At 24.7% G+C, this 14,624-nt stretch overlaps 2 protein-coding genes and 1 long non-coding RNA gene across 3 annotated transcripts in view; 2 read left to right on the top strand and 1 right to left on the bottom strand.

Annotated features, from left to right (window-relative positions):
* Positions 1 to 3,323, top strand: part of LOC122505501 (agrin-like) — a 70,510-nt gene extending 67,187 nt beyond the window's left edge. Inside the window, exon 9 of the mRNA XM_043617166.1 lies at positions 2,148 to 3,323. Within this exon, the coding sequence (XP_043473101.1) occupies positions 2,148 to 2,379 (232 nt within the window). The 3' untranslated portion in view covers positions 2,380 to 3,323. The remainder of the gene's footprint in view (positions 1 to 2,147) is intronic.
* A 2,325-nt stretch (positions 3,324 to 5,648) lies between these two features.
* On the bottom strand, positions 5,649 to 7,128 carry LOC122505497 (antimicrobial peptide Alo-3-like). Its single transcript, XM_043617160.1, has 2 exons — positions 6,979 to 7,128; positions 5,649 to 6,021 (listed from the first exon to the last, which is right to left on the bottom strand). Exon 2 carries the CDS (start codon positions 6,005 to 6,007, stop codon positions 5,819 to 5,821), a length of 189 nt encoding a protein of 62 aa, XP_043473095.1. The 5' UTR covers positions 6,008 to 6,021; positions 6,979 to 7,128; the 3' UTR covers positions 5,649 to 5,818.
* A 1,864-nt stretch (positions 7,129 to 8,992) lies between these two features.
* Positions 8,993 to 10,155, top strand: LOC122505498. Its single transcript, XR_006301924.1, has 2 exons — positions 8,993 to 9,650; positions 9,845 to 10,155. It is a non-coding gene; the product is annotated as an uncharacterized LOC122505498 (long non-coding RNA).
* Positions 10,156 to 14,624: the final 4,469 nt, after the last annotated feature.

Genomic DNA, 14,624 nt, shown 5'->3' with positions numbered 1-14,624 from the left:
GAGATAATTAAATAAATAAATCAATAAAAAATCAATAAAAATATCAACTCTTTCAGAATTTTTAATTACAATTTTTAAAACTTCAAATTTAAATTCTTCAAAAATTCAATTTTTTTATAGACATAATGCTAATGTAACTTATCCAAAATTATTTTCAAGATTTCAATTATCTTTAGAAATATTAAAATTCTTTCACGAAATTCTATTATTTTCAAAAATTTTATTACAATTCTTGGCAAAATTTCAATTATTTTTAAAACTTTTCCTCAATTAAATGATTTTTAATATTTATTATTTTAGTAAAATTTTCCAAGAGAATTCAATTATTGAAAAAAATTTAATAAAATTCGACGCAAACGTTTAATTATTTTCATAAAATAATAAAAATTTCACAGGAATTCAATTGTTTACAAATTTTTTACAAATTTCTTCGCTATAATTCAATTAATTTTATAAATAATAAATTTTTTTAGACAGAGATTCAATTATTTTTATGAATAATAAAACTCATCATATAATTTCAATTATTTTTAATACAATTATAACTGAATTCTTCGAAAAATGTAATTATTCTTGAAATTTTTATTAAAATTCGTAAGAAAAATTCAATTATTTAAAAATTTCCTGATGAAATTCTTTATGAGAATTCAATTTTGAGAAACATTTATTTATTCAATAATTTTTTCATTTTTGTATTGAAGTAATTGAATTTTCATAGAATTTTCTAATATAAATTGTTTTAAAAATTAATTTCAATTTAAATTTTTGATAATTGTATTATTTGTGTAAATAATTGAATTCTTATAGCGAATTTTATTACATTTTTTTGTAAATAATTGAATTCTTTTGATAAATTTTATTAAAATAGGAGATTTTAAAATTATTTGAATTTCAACAATGAATTTCATTATTTGTGAAATTCAAAAATTTGGTGGATTCTTGCAAAAAATGTTTGAAAATAATTACATTTTTCGAGGAATTAATTTAAAATTCTCTTCAAGATTTCAATTATCTTTAGAAATATTAAAATTCTTTCACGAAATTCTATTATTTTCAAAAATTTTATTACAATTCTTGGCAAAATTTCAATTATGTATTTTTAAAAATTTTCCTCAACTAAATGATTTTTAATATTTATTATTTTAGTAAAATTTTCCAACAGAATTCAATTATTGAAAAAAATTTGATAAAATTCGACGCAAACGTTCAATTATTTTCATAAAATAATAAAAATTTCACAGGAATTCAATTGTTTACAAATATTTTATAAATTTCTTCTCAATAATTCAATTATTTTCGTAAATAATAAAATTTTTTCAGAGATTCAATTGTTTTCGTAAATACTAAAATTCTTTTTAGGAATTCAATTATTTTCATAAATATTATAAAATTCATTGCAGAATTTCAATTATTTTTAATAAAAATTTGATCAAATTCCTCGAATAATGTAATTATTCTTCAAAATTTTATTAAAATTCGTCGAAAAAATCCAATTATTTAAAAATTTGGTGATAAAATTTTTTATGAGAGTTCAATTTAAAAAAGATTCAATTATTCAATAAATTATTTAATTTTGTATTTAAATAATTTAATTATAGTAGAATTTTCTAATAAAAAATTGATTTAAAAATTAATTTCAGTTTTTTAAACACTTTCATTTCTTCGAGGCCTTTTTTTGTAAATAATTTAATTTTTTTTTGAAAAATTTTATTGAAGTTTAAATTATCATAAAACATGAAGATAGTGATCACTCCGAGTCGAAGACTCGGAGTGCTCGATATCTTCATGTTTTCTAATAAAATTCTTAAAAGATATTGAATTTCAAAAGGTTTATATTTGAATTTTTTGAAATCTTAATTTGTATGGAAAAATAATAACGATTAAATATTTATTTAAAAAAGAAGTTATTGATATTTTCGAATAATTTTACTTTTGAAGTGTAAATAAATGTAATAAATTTTTTTCTTTTGTCTAATAATTTTTAGAGTGAATCAGAATATTCTTTAGGGTTTAGGGTCAGGATAAGAGTCAAAATTTTTTCTGGAAATGAGGAAAAAGTTCGGAAAATGCAAAATTAATTTTTTGTGGCAAAGAAAGAGGAACGAATTCTTTTGTGATTTTTAAAAAGAAAATTGTCTCTCTTTCAGAAAACACGTCTACGTGGTGCCTATACAGCGATGTGTGCAAGGATTCATGTTCAGAGGATGTCAAAAGATTTGTCCTCAATTTTATGATCCTGTTTGTGGAACCGATGGCAAAACCTACACCAATGAATGTCTCCTCGAAATTGAAACTTGTCGCACTCGACATCATGTGACGAAGAAATATCTCGGCGTTTGCGGTCAGCCAATCGAGGAGCCAAAAAATTATTTGTATTAGATACGCTTGGCTGATTATTAATCATCTAAGTTTTGACCCACTGAAGCAACTTGATTGAACAAGATCGATCATCAAACATTATCTCAAAAACGACAAGTCACTTCGTCTCGAATTTTTTTCTCACACAACGTCGTTCTTCAATCGAGATCTTTTATTTATTTATTTTTTTTTTTTTATTCGTGGAATTCGAAGAAATTTCTCGAAGCGAATATCAAAATCGAAAAAATTTAGTTTGTTTCTTAATTCTATATATAAAAAAAAACCTCGATAGTATTCTAGGAGAATTTTCTTTTTTCTAAATTCTTTATATGATGTAAATTTTGTACAAATAATTCAAAATTTTTGCAAGGTTACATTTGCTGGTAGTAGGTAAAAAGACTGTTTTTCCCGGTAGGTATTTTTTCTTAATTTTCTTTCAGTTGAGACAAAAATTGGGAAAAGGAGAATTCCTGCCCTTTTTGCGAATTGAAATGTTTCCTAAAGGAATTGAAATATTGTCTATTTTCTAGACGTTAATTGGGAATTTCAATCAAAGAATCGATTATAATTTTTTTTCTCTCGATTTTTAAAAAAAAGTTTTCAATTTCTTGAAATTGGGATTTAAAATTTAATTTTTTGTTGAAAAAAAATTATAATCGGTTCTTTCATCGAGACCTTCAATTGAAATGAAAATAATTTTGGATTTTATTTACGAAATCTGATAACATACTTTAGGATTCAGATAACTTATAATTTTCTTAATATATTGTGTTTTAATTTTATGATCGTACCTCCAATTGACCATTAGACAATCACGATGTGCCAAAAAGCGGTTCAATTAAAATTCGAATTAGAAGGGAAGAAAAAGGGAGAAACAAAAAGTTATAATTGATAACAATTTTTGATTAAACGAATTTAATAATATCAATGACTTTAAATAAATGTATCGTTTTCTTTTATGCACATACGTGAAAGTAGCTCTACATATTAATATTATTATTTATTATAGAATAGAATCATTTTAGTTTAACTTTGCACTTGATTACAAAATATTTTTTTAAAAATATGCTTCTTATGACTAGATTATTATATACGAATAATCAAAAAATTGATAATTTCCATTTTTTTTCTTCAAAATTATAAATATTTATTCTGAAAAGTAAACTGTAAGAAGAAAAGTCGCAATTTTCGGTATTGAATCACTATTTTCGATTTTATTTTAATACATCTGAAATCTAATTTAGCACTTTCTTTTTACAGTGTTTAAGAAGAATTGTGATAAAATTTCAAAATAATAATTAAAATTTTCGAATTCATAATCTTGATTGTAATAGTTTTTAATGTCATTGTATACGGTTTATTATAACGCTGTTTGCGTATTTTAACCCTTTTATATGTGATGCGTGTTTATATTAATTATTACAATTACCCGTATTTTTATTTTTATTATTATTATTATTATTATTATTATTTTATTCAATCCACGTCTTTAATTTATTATCATTCATGTGAGCATCGTTCTTTGTATTAAAACTAACACTGTAAGCAATTTGTCTGTAATAAATGATATACATATATATTTTACAATATACTATGGACCATAATTTTTCACTAAAGTTACAATTCATAACGTTTATGATCAACGATCGAAAGAAAAAATATTCTTATTCTCACCGTTACAATCCTTTTTCTATGAGGAAGGAAAAATATTTTCTATTTTCTTATTTTTCTATTTTTTTTTTTTATTTTATATTATTTTTTTTTATTTTTTCATACAGTAAACAATAATATTTTTATAGTTTAGAAACTTTTTCTTTTTAAATTGTCAAACAAGAACTATTGTAATAAAAAAATTTGAATAAAAAGATATTTTTGTTTGTTAATTATAAACATTGTGAACTTCAGCAATGTAAATTGAGAAAAATATTTTTTTTGTGATCATTAATTTTATTTGAAAATATAAAGCATACAAAATATATGTTTTAATGAGGAACTGGTATTAAAAATTAATTTTTATTTATTATTATTAGGATGTAATGATATAATTTTGATTTCAGTGCAAATTTTTTTCCTATTTCTGGGATAGGAGAGGATAGAGGGTTAAAATTCTGTTAACGCAAAAAATAATATAAAACATTTTTTTTTCTTGCGAATATTTATTGTATAATTTTTTAAATCATTATATGAGTCAAAAATATATAACAAGATTGTATCATTTTTTTTCTAACGATTTCTGCAATATCCTATTGCCCATCCTACTTGCTTGTAACAAAAGCCTGAACAACAATCTGTTGATCCATCGGGTTGGCATGCAGTTCCAGATGGTTCGCAAGCGTTAATAGCAGGAGCCACGAACATTAAAATTGTTGCCAAAAGCACGAACAATAATTTGAAACTGGCCATTTTTTTTAAATAATTGAATTCTCTTAGAATTTTCTATAAAAAAAATTGTTTTAAAAATTAATTTCAGTTAAAATTTTAGATAATAATTGAATATTAAAAGCATAGCATGAATTGTTAGAAATAATTGTATTTTGAAAAAGTTTCATTGAATTTTTTTTTATTTCAAGCTTTTATTTTCTAAATATTTAATTGAAGAATTTCTCAATAATTAAAATTTCGTAAAATTGAATTGTAAACAAATAAATTTTGAAAATTCTCTAGAAACTTTTGCAAAAATTACAAAAAATAATTGATAATTGTTCATTTATTTCTTATGAATTTTTTTAATAATATTTTTGAAATTTATAACATTGAAATCCTGTAAAGAATTTTTTTATTTAAAAAAAATAATTGAATGTAATAGAACATTTTTTTGACTATCTAATAATTTTTAGAGTGAATCAGAATATTCTTTGGGGTCAGAAAAAAATCGAAATTTTGTCTGGAAATCAGGGAAAAGTCAAGGAAAAAGAAAATTAAATTTTTGTGACAACCCTGTATTTATGAAAAAATCATAAATACAGTGAAAAAAAATTTCAAGATAAAATAATATACTTACAATAATTTTTAAAAAGTAAACTGAAAGAAGTACTGAAAACAATAAAATCCCGTCGCCTTTTATATACAAAAACAGAAGCCTATTGTTTATCTTAGTTTTATTTATAATTTTCTTACCAGGAAAATAATTGTTTAATAATAATGTATTACTTTACCGTTATTGGAAATCTTATCGATATTGCCAAAGAGAGGACACTAGTGGGTGGAATTAAGTTACTTATTTTCTTAAATCATAAATTTATAAACAAAGAAATGAAATGCAAACAATAAAAGAAACAAAAGACGAATAATATTTTTTTTCAATTTAAATGACACATTTTATTTATTCCGAAATCAAAAAAAAGTATATTGTTTACAATAAATTTAACAAAAACATATGATTCAAATTCAAAAAAAGAAGTTTCCTTATAAATTCGTTGTATATATATTATCAATCATTATATCAATCAATTGTTTATAATTAACGATCTCTGCATTCTCCCTCGGCCCATCCAACTTGTTTGTAACAGAATCCAGAACAACAATTTGTACTTCCATCAGGTTGACATTTGGTTCCAACTGATTCGCAGGCATTAATGATTGGTGCGAACATCATAAGGACGGTTGCCAAGAGCACCAACAACATACCGAAGGATTTGAATCCGGCCATTTTGGTTTTGGTTTCTAGAAAATACAAATTTTTTTTCAAGTTATAAGGAAATTTAAATTATTATTTAATTGTATTAGTTTATAGTTGTAATTTAATTTTCTGGGCGATGGGATCGAACCATTGAGCCTAAGTTCCACTCACTAAGTCACGTGCCTTAACACCAATGGCCGTCAGTTAATATTTATTATTTATCCCTTATTAATTAGTTTTCTTAGTATAATTTCATTAATTTCGAGTCAGTAAAGTACTGATAGTTATTTTCTTTAAATCTTCACAATTTTTTACGAACAAAAAAAATAATTATTCGAAATTGACTTGGAAATGTATTGTCCAACAAATTAAATTTCACACAAATTAAAATCTACTAATTGCTTTGTAACTAATTAATATTAATAATAATAATAATTTTTATTATTATTGTTATGTATAATAATTACTTAAATACTTTCTAGAATTTAAGAAAAAAGTATTATTTTAAGGAAAGAAAAAAGTATTTTACACAGCAACATTTTGAAACCTAATTAATTTTAATTTAATAAAAATAATAATTTAATTTTCTGTTCTTGGATTTGTTTATTTCAATTTTTTCACTGATTTTTCAAATAATTGATGCTAAACTAATACACTTTACGCTAAATTTAAGAAACAGTGAAAAAAAATTTACTTGATTCAAATAAATTCAAATATTTATTTGAGACAATTAAATAGTATTTGCTTCAAACACTGAAATTACTGATTCAAATACAATTTATTTGACTTAAGTAAAATTTATTTGATTTTAAGATAAAACTAATAAATAGAATTTGGTCAAATAATAAAATATTGCAATTAAATATTCGGTTGAATAAAAATTTGCCAAAAAATTAATTAGATTTTCAATTGTATAAATTAAAAATTAAAATCTAGTTAATATATTAAAAAATAGGAGTAATGGAAAAGTTATTGAAATTATTTAAAAGTTTAGTACTCACAGTATTTGACAAATTAAGTCAAAGAAAGCTGAAGAGAGAATGGGATGAAATCTACAGAATCTGTGGGTCTTTTATATGCAGCAAATTAAAAATTATTAACCTTTTTCTATATCTACAATACTGCAGGTTAATGGGCAAATGTTAATAAATAATAGTACATTTTTTCTTTCTTGTAGTGATAAACTTATCTTGTTTATAAGCATAAATCGTCTCATAATTTTGTTATATATATATATACATTGTTTATTTATGTAGACTATCATGATAATGTTATAATTTTGTTTTAAGTTGGTCATAGAATTTCCATTCGAATACCAAAATTATGTGATTTTTATGTTCGAAAAACGAATTTTTTATTTTTACTTTAATCTTAATATTCTAGTATAAGAAGTCCAAATTATTGAGAATGTTTCATCGTCTTCCCATATACTTTATAGCTCCTTGGCAACTGACTTAATGCCATTCTATATTCAACAAAAAATAATTTAACAATTCTCCAAAGTTAAAACACAATTTTTGGAATAAATTTTTGAAATTTTGTTTTAAGTTAAAAAGATCTTTAGTTTATTACCCTATGTACTTTTCAATTAATTATTAATTCGTTGTTTCCTTGTTTAGATGCATTTTAAGTTCAAGTTCCAGGGTCGATGTCATAAAACAAAGATAGAGAATTTAAAAATTGATATTTTTCAACTTGAACTTATTTTTTAAAGGTAAAAAAACGATTAGAATCAACTGCTCATTTAATATTATTAGGCACATGTGTGCGATAAAGAGTGAAGGACAGATCTTGACTTTAGATGACCTCAAGTTCCCGACCCCCAACTTTCCTCGTTCCTCTAAACAGTTATTTCAATAAACTACAAGTGTGATGTGAAATCAGTATTTTCTCATAAAAGAAGGAAGTAGCTGAGTGTTTATTTACATTCAGATAAATATTTTTTTCAATATGTGTAATGTATATTGAATATACATATAGTCATATATATTGAAAACAATATTATTTTTTGCATTCAATTCTTAGTTGAGTTTAAGGAAAATTTAAAGAGTATGCTCTGAGGAGTTAAGATGAATAAGGTACAACAACAGTAAGTTGCAATTGAAACAAAATTTATCCGATTAATTTTATTCGTTCTCTAAATATGCACATTCAGAAAAATGCAGATTTAATATACAAAACAAAAAACAATGAATTGATTGCGATCTTTCTGATTTTAGTTAAAATTTTAGATAATAATATTGAATATGAAAATAATTTTGATCAAGTTACAGTAACAATATTCTTATAATATAAAATAATTATTTTATCTCTCAAAAATCTTTAATTATTAAAAAACATGAAGAAATCGATCACTCCGAGTCTTCGACTCGGAGCAATCGATATCTCCATGATTTATAACAATAATAGAACATTTTTTTGAGTATCTAATCATTTTTAGAGTGAATCAGAATATTCTTCAGGGTCAGGGAAAAAGTGAAAATTTTGTCTGGGAAAAAGAAAATTAAATTTTTGCGTCAACCCTGTGCAAAATTCTGATAGTCATCTTCTAGTTTATATAACAAAGTCGAGGTGGAAATGTAGTGCAACATTTTTTAAAAAAGTAAAAATAATTTTATTCAAAAATCAAAACATGTTGTTTTATAAATTTTAAGAGTCACGTTGAAATATAAAAGTTTCTCCCTTGTTAAATCTATACAAAGGTGTTCACTCCACAATATCCAACTGGCCATTCAAGAAGTTTGTAACAAAATCCTGTACAACAATTTGTACTTCCATCGGGCTGGCAGGGAGTTCCGTTTGCTGCACATTGTTGACTAAGAGCAGGAACAGCGAACATGAAGATGGTGGCCAAGAGCACAAGGAACAGTTTCAAACTGGCCATTTTTTGTTTTCGATTTCTGTAATAATGGAATTATCACTATAATAAACTTATTTTAACATAAAATCTTTTTAGGAATGTACATAATTTTTTAATTAACTGTAGAATAATATACAAACACTGTGGTACTTACAACTTACTGCAGAAGATCAAGGGAAGACAGTTGAACTGTGAATGCTATGATATTTTCAAAATCCATCCGCTTTTTATATTCGACTTCATCCCCCATGCTTTACGAATTATAAAACATTATTAAAAGTATGAAACATAATTATCAGTTTACGAATCCAATTAAAAAGAAGATTATAATTACTCCTCCTTTGTTATTTTATTATACAGAAATTCTCTTTAATGTATAAATACTTTCAAAGTTCTTTTAAAATCAAGCAGGTGGAAGTAATAACTTGCGGCACTCTTGCAATAAATATTAGCAGCAGGAATGTAATGAATGTATTTTTAACAATATCAACAAATTAACAATATTCACACCTTTTCATAAATATTAATTAAGAAATGTAGGTGTTAATTATAGACTTCCATAAGCATATTGTATATTTTTACTTTGATTTCCTTAAATAAAATTTATATTATTCCTAAACAACTTAGTTCCAGACGATTAATCTTTAAAAGATTAATTAGACGCATGTGTGTTTAAGAGAAGAAGGTAATATTATTTCAGAACAATGCAGTGTTTGTTTTTCAACAAAGTGCTGCTTCTGTATAAAAATTCTCTGGATTTTGAAAATTTCATCACATTCACTCAACAGTTTTGACTCTCTTACTTGTCTAACTGTAAGTATTAAGCAGAGTAAATAATAATTTATATAACTATTTTTCATTTATTATTTTTGATTCTATCATAATTGTTCTAGTATTTTTTCAATTAAATAAATAAATCTTCTTCTTCTTCTTCTTCTTCTTAAATTACTAAAGGGGTAGCCAACTGTCGGAACAAAAAAATAAATAATTTGTACATTGTGTTACAGAAGTAAGAAAAAATGTTCAGTTACAAACTGTTGTTCGTGCTTTTGGCATCTGTCTTGATGTTCTTGGCTCCTGCTACTGAAGCTCAATGCAAAGCAAACAAATACCCGTGCCAGCCTGATGGAAAAACAAATTGTTGTACAGGCTTTTGTTACAAAGAACCCACGTGGATTCAAGGATATTGCGATGATCGTAAATAATAATTTTTAAACAAGCCACCATTTAATTTTCGTCTCATTGTTTAATTTAAGCAAGGATGTAAATTTAGTATACTGTGTAAATTGATAATTATAATAAATATATTTTTAAGTAATTATACTGTACTGTTAAAATACATGCGTCAACCTGGAATCCTCACATCATCTATAAATGAAGCGTTTTGTGCAGAAACCGCATAATTCCATTTTTTTCCGAAAATCACTTTTTTATTGAAAATTTATCTTTAAATGAAGCTTTTCAATCTGGTAAAATATTACATAAGTGACTAAACTCTAAACCCTTAAAAAAAATAATTAAAATATCACTTTGTGCAGAAACAGCACAACTCCATGATGAGTTTTATATTTATTTGTGATATTCTTGACGTATTTTAATAATTTATATTATACAGTTTATATTATAAATAAAAACACTCATGGGAAGCAAAAAGTGACAGTGGTGACTGAATTATTTTAAAATTAGAAAATATTGAAAATTGGTTAAATTTATTCTTAAAACAATTTTATTATTTATAAAATGTTACTAAAAATTATCCAAATTTAATATTTTAAATAAATGTTATTAAATATTTCATAAAACTTTGATATTTCACTGGATTTAATAAATTTTCTGTGTTTTTCATTTCATTTTGTGCAGAAACAGCATAAGTCCAAATGTTAATTTATTTTTTAATTTTTTATATTAAGTAGATAATTAATTAATCATATTGGATTTTTTAACTTATAGGTTAGTAGAATATAATGCAAAAAGCCGAATTAAAAAAAATCTTAACATTTACGAGAAAAACAGTTTTTATTGATTCCTGAACAATTTTGAATTATGGACTTATGCTGTTTCTGCACAAAACGCTTCAAATGTATTTAAACTTAAATTCTACATTAAAGTCTATCCAAAATTTAGATTACCTTGGTAAAAAAGTTCCCGGGAATTAGACCGAAAAATTCCCAGGAACATTTTCACGTGAGAAAAAAACGTTGTACTCAAAACCTCGAAAACTCAATTCCTCGAAAGCTGAAATCCCCGAATGCTCAAAACCTCGAAAGCTGAAATGCCCGAATGCTCAAAACCTCGAAAGCTGAAATCCCCGAATGCTCAAAACCTCGAAAACTCAATTCCTCGACTGCTCAACTTTTCAAAAACTCAAATCCCCGAATGCTCAGACCGTGAAATTCCCGGGAGTTATCCTCGAGAAATTCTCAAGATATAATATAATATACTTTGATAATATATGACTGAAAATTTGTTATAAAACCGAACCTAATGTTAATTGAATCAAGCAAAGTTTGGTATTCTTATTAGCAAATTTTGTTGAAAAAAAATTCGTTTCTACTTCAAATAACTTTCTATGGAGTGTAGACAAAAATTCAGTTTATTAAAAAAATAGATCCATCATTTCCTTCTTTACATAAAAAAATGAAAATTTGAATAGAATGTGAAAAGGATTTATAGGTGAAAGTACAATCTCTCAATTTTTATCTACTGTTTATATTTATTTACATAGTTGTACCATTACAGAACTACTTTTATTACACTGTAAAAAAAGGGAGTTAAATTTTAACACCCCCGGGGGGTCTATAAAAGTCGCACCCATTGGGGAGTTAATGCCAGGGGAGTTAAATAAAGAGAGTTAAAATTTCACACCCAAATGCTAACTCCCCATGGAAAAAATAACTCGCGCGGGTGTTGATTGAAGGGAGTTAGAAATTAACTCTCTTATGGAGTTGATTTTTAACTCGAAAAATTTAACTCCCAACTCCCGAGTCCGTTAACTCCCTAAATTTTTTTACAGTGTATTTATTGTTTAAGAACTAATGTTGTCTTACTAAATTAAACAATGAGACGAAAATTAAATGGTGGCTTGTTTAAAAATTATTATTTACGATCATCGCAATATCCTTGAATCCACGTGGGTTCTTTGTAACAAAAGCCTGTACAACAATTTGTTTTTCCATCAGGCTGGCACGGGTATTTGTTTGCTTTGCATTGAGCTTCAGTAGCAGGAGCCAAGAACATCAAGACAGATGCCAAAAGCACGAACAACAGTTTGTAACTGAACATTTTTTCTTACTTCTGTAACACAATGTACAAATTATTTATTTTTTTGTTCCGACAGTTGGCTACCCCTTTAGTAATTTAAGAAGAAGAAGAAGAAGAAGAAGATTTATTTATTTAATTGAAAAAATACTAGAACAATTATGATAGAATCAAAAATAATAAATGAAAAATAGTTATATAAATTATTATTTACTCTGCTTAATACTTACAGTTAGACAAGTAAGAGAGTCAAAACTGTTGAGTGAATGTGATGAAATTTTCAAAATCCAGAGAATTTTTATACAGAAGCAGCACTTTGTTGAAAAACAAACACTGCATTGTTCTGAAATAATATTACCTTCTTCTCTTAAACACACATGCGTCTAATTAATCTTTTAAAGATTAATCGTCTGGAACTAAGTTGTTTAGGAATAATATAAATTTTATTTAAGGAAATCAAAGTAAAAATATACAATATGCTTATGGAAGTCTATAATTAACACCTACATTTCTTAATTAATATTTATGAAAAGGTGTGAATATTGTTAATTTGTTGATATTGTTAAAAATACATTCATTACATTCCTGCTGCTAATATTTATTGCAAGAGTGCCGCAAGTTATTACTTCCACCTGCTTGATTTTAAAAGAACTTTGAAAGTATTTATACATTAAAGAGAATTTCTGTATAATAAAATAACAAAGGAGGAGTAATTATAATCTTCTTTTTAATTGGATTCGTAAACTGATAATTATGTTTCATACTTTTAATAATGTTTTATAATTCGTAAAGCATGGGGGATGAAGTCGAATATAAAAAGCGGATGGATTTTGAAAATATCATAGCATTCACAGTTCAACTGTCTTCCCTTGATCTTCTGCAGTAAGTTGTAAGTACCACAGTGTTTGTATATTATTCTACAGTTAATTAAAAAATTATGTACATTCCTAAAAAGATTTTATGTTAAAATAAGTTTATTATAGTGATAATTCCATTATTACAGAAATCGAAAACAAAAAATGGCCAGTTTGAAACTGTTCCTTGTGCTCTTGGCCACCATCTTCATGTTCGCTGTTCCTGCTCTTAGTCAACAATGTGCAGCAAACGGAACTCCCTGCCAGCCCGATGGAAGTACAAATTGTTGTACAGGATTTTGTTACAAACTTCTTGAATGGCCAGTTGGATATTGTGGAGTGAACACCTTTGTATAGATTTAACAAGGGAGCAACTTTTATATTTCAACGTGACTCTTAAAATTTATAAAACAACATGTTTTGGTTTTTATTTTTGAATAAAATTATTTTTACTTTTTTAAAAACTGTTGCACTACATTTCCACCTCGACTTTTGTTATATAAACTAGAAAATGACTATCAGAATTTTTCACAGGGTTGACGCAAAAATTTAATTTTCTTTTTCCCAGACTTTTCCCTGATTTCCAGACAAAATTTTCACTTTTTCCCTGACGCTGAAGAATATTCTGATTCACTCTAAAAATTAGATACTCAAAAAAAATGTTCTATTATTGTTATAAATCATGGAGATATCGATTGCTCCGAGTCTTCGACTCGGAGTGATCGATTCAGTAATCTGTTCGCAGTTTAAAGTTAGTTGTTGTTTGCTTTTTTTTATTGATTTCTTTCAATTAATTTTATGCACATTCTAACTTAAATAATTTAAATAATTTAATTTATTAAAATAGTAGATATTAATGTCTGTGTGGCATTTTATTAAATTTTTTTGAAAATAATTGAATTTACAAGAAGAAATTTATTAGTTTTAAAAATAATTGAATTCTTGTGATGAATATTGTTATTTATAAAAATGATTGAATTTTGCAAAGAATTTTATTAAAATGCCTCTAAATAATTAAATTTTCGGGAATAATTTTGTTATTTATCGACATAGTTAATATCTTTCAAAGAAATATTTAATATGTTAATAATTATTGAATTCTTGGGAACAACTTTATTAAAATCTAAAAGAATAATTGAATTATTTAAAAAAAAATTTAATTAAAATGGTATTTAAAATGATTGATTTCCTTTCGAACAATTTTATTAAAATATTCTGAAAAATTCTAGTATGATTGAAAATTATTGAATTTTTCCAAAGAATTTAAAAAAACTATTTTTTTATATATAATTGATTTATTTTCGAGGATTTGAAATTAAATTCTTAAGAATAATTACATTTTTTGATCAATGCCTTTAAAATAGTTTAAAAAATAATTAAAATTCTTCGATGAGTTTTATTATTTATGAAAATTATTACATTCTTGCTTAGAATTGAAAGTAATTAAATTTTGGATGAATTTTATAAATTTTTTTTAAATAATTGGATTCTTTTGTGAAATTTTATGAAAATACTAAATATTGAAAATAATTCAGTTTTGAATATTTTTTTTTGAAAATACTTGAATTTCGAATATTTTTTTGAAAATAATTATTGATATTGTTATATCGATATTTAAAATATCGATATTACTATATCGATACGAGAAATATCGATATCTCTATTTTTCTCGATA

The sequence above is a fragment of the Leptopilina heterotoma genome, unplaced genomic scaffold (genome assembly GCF_015476425.1).
Source record: "Leptopilina heterotoma isolate Lh14 unplaced genomic scaffold, ASM1547642v1 Lhet_36, whole genome shotgun sequence".
In the NCBI taxonomy this organism is placed as follows: domain Eukaryota; kingdom Metazoa; phylum Arthropoda; class Insecta; order Hymenoptera; family Figitidae; genus Leptopilina; species Leptopilina heterotoma.
Note: the sequence above shows the minus strand (reverse complement) of the source record. Positions and strands in the feature narration are given on the sequence as shown.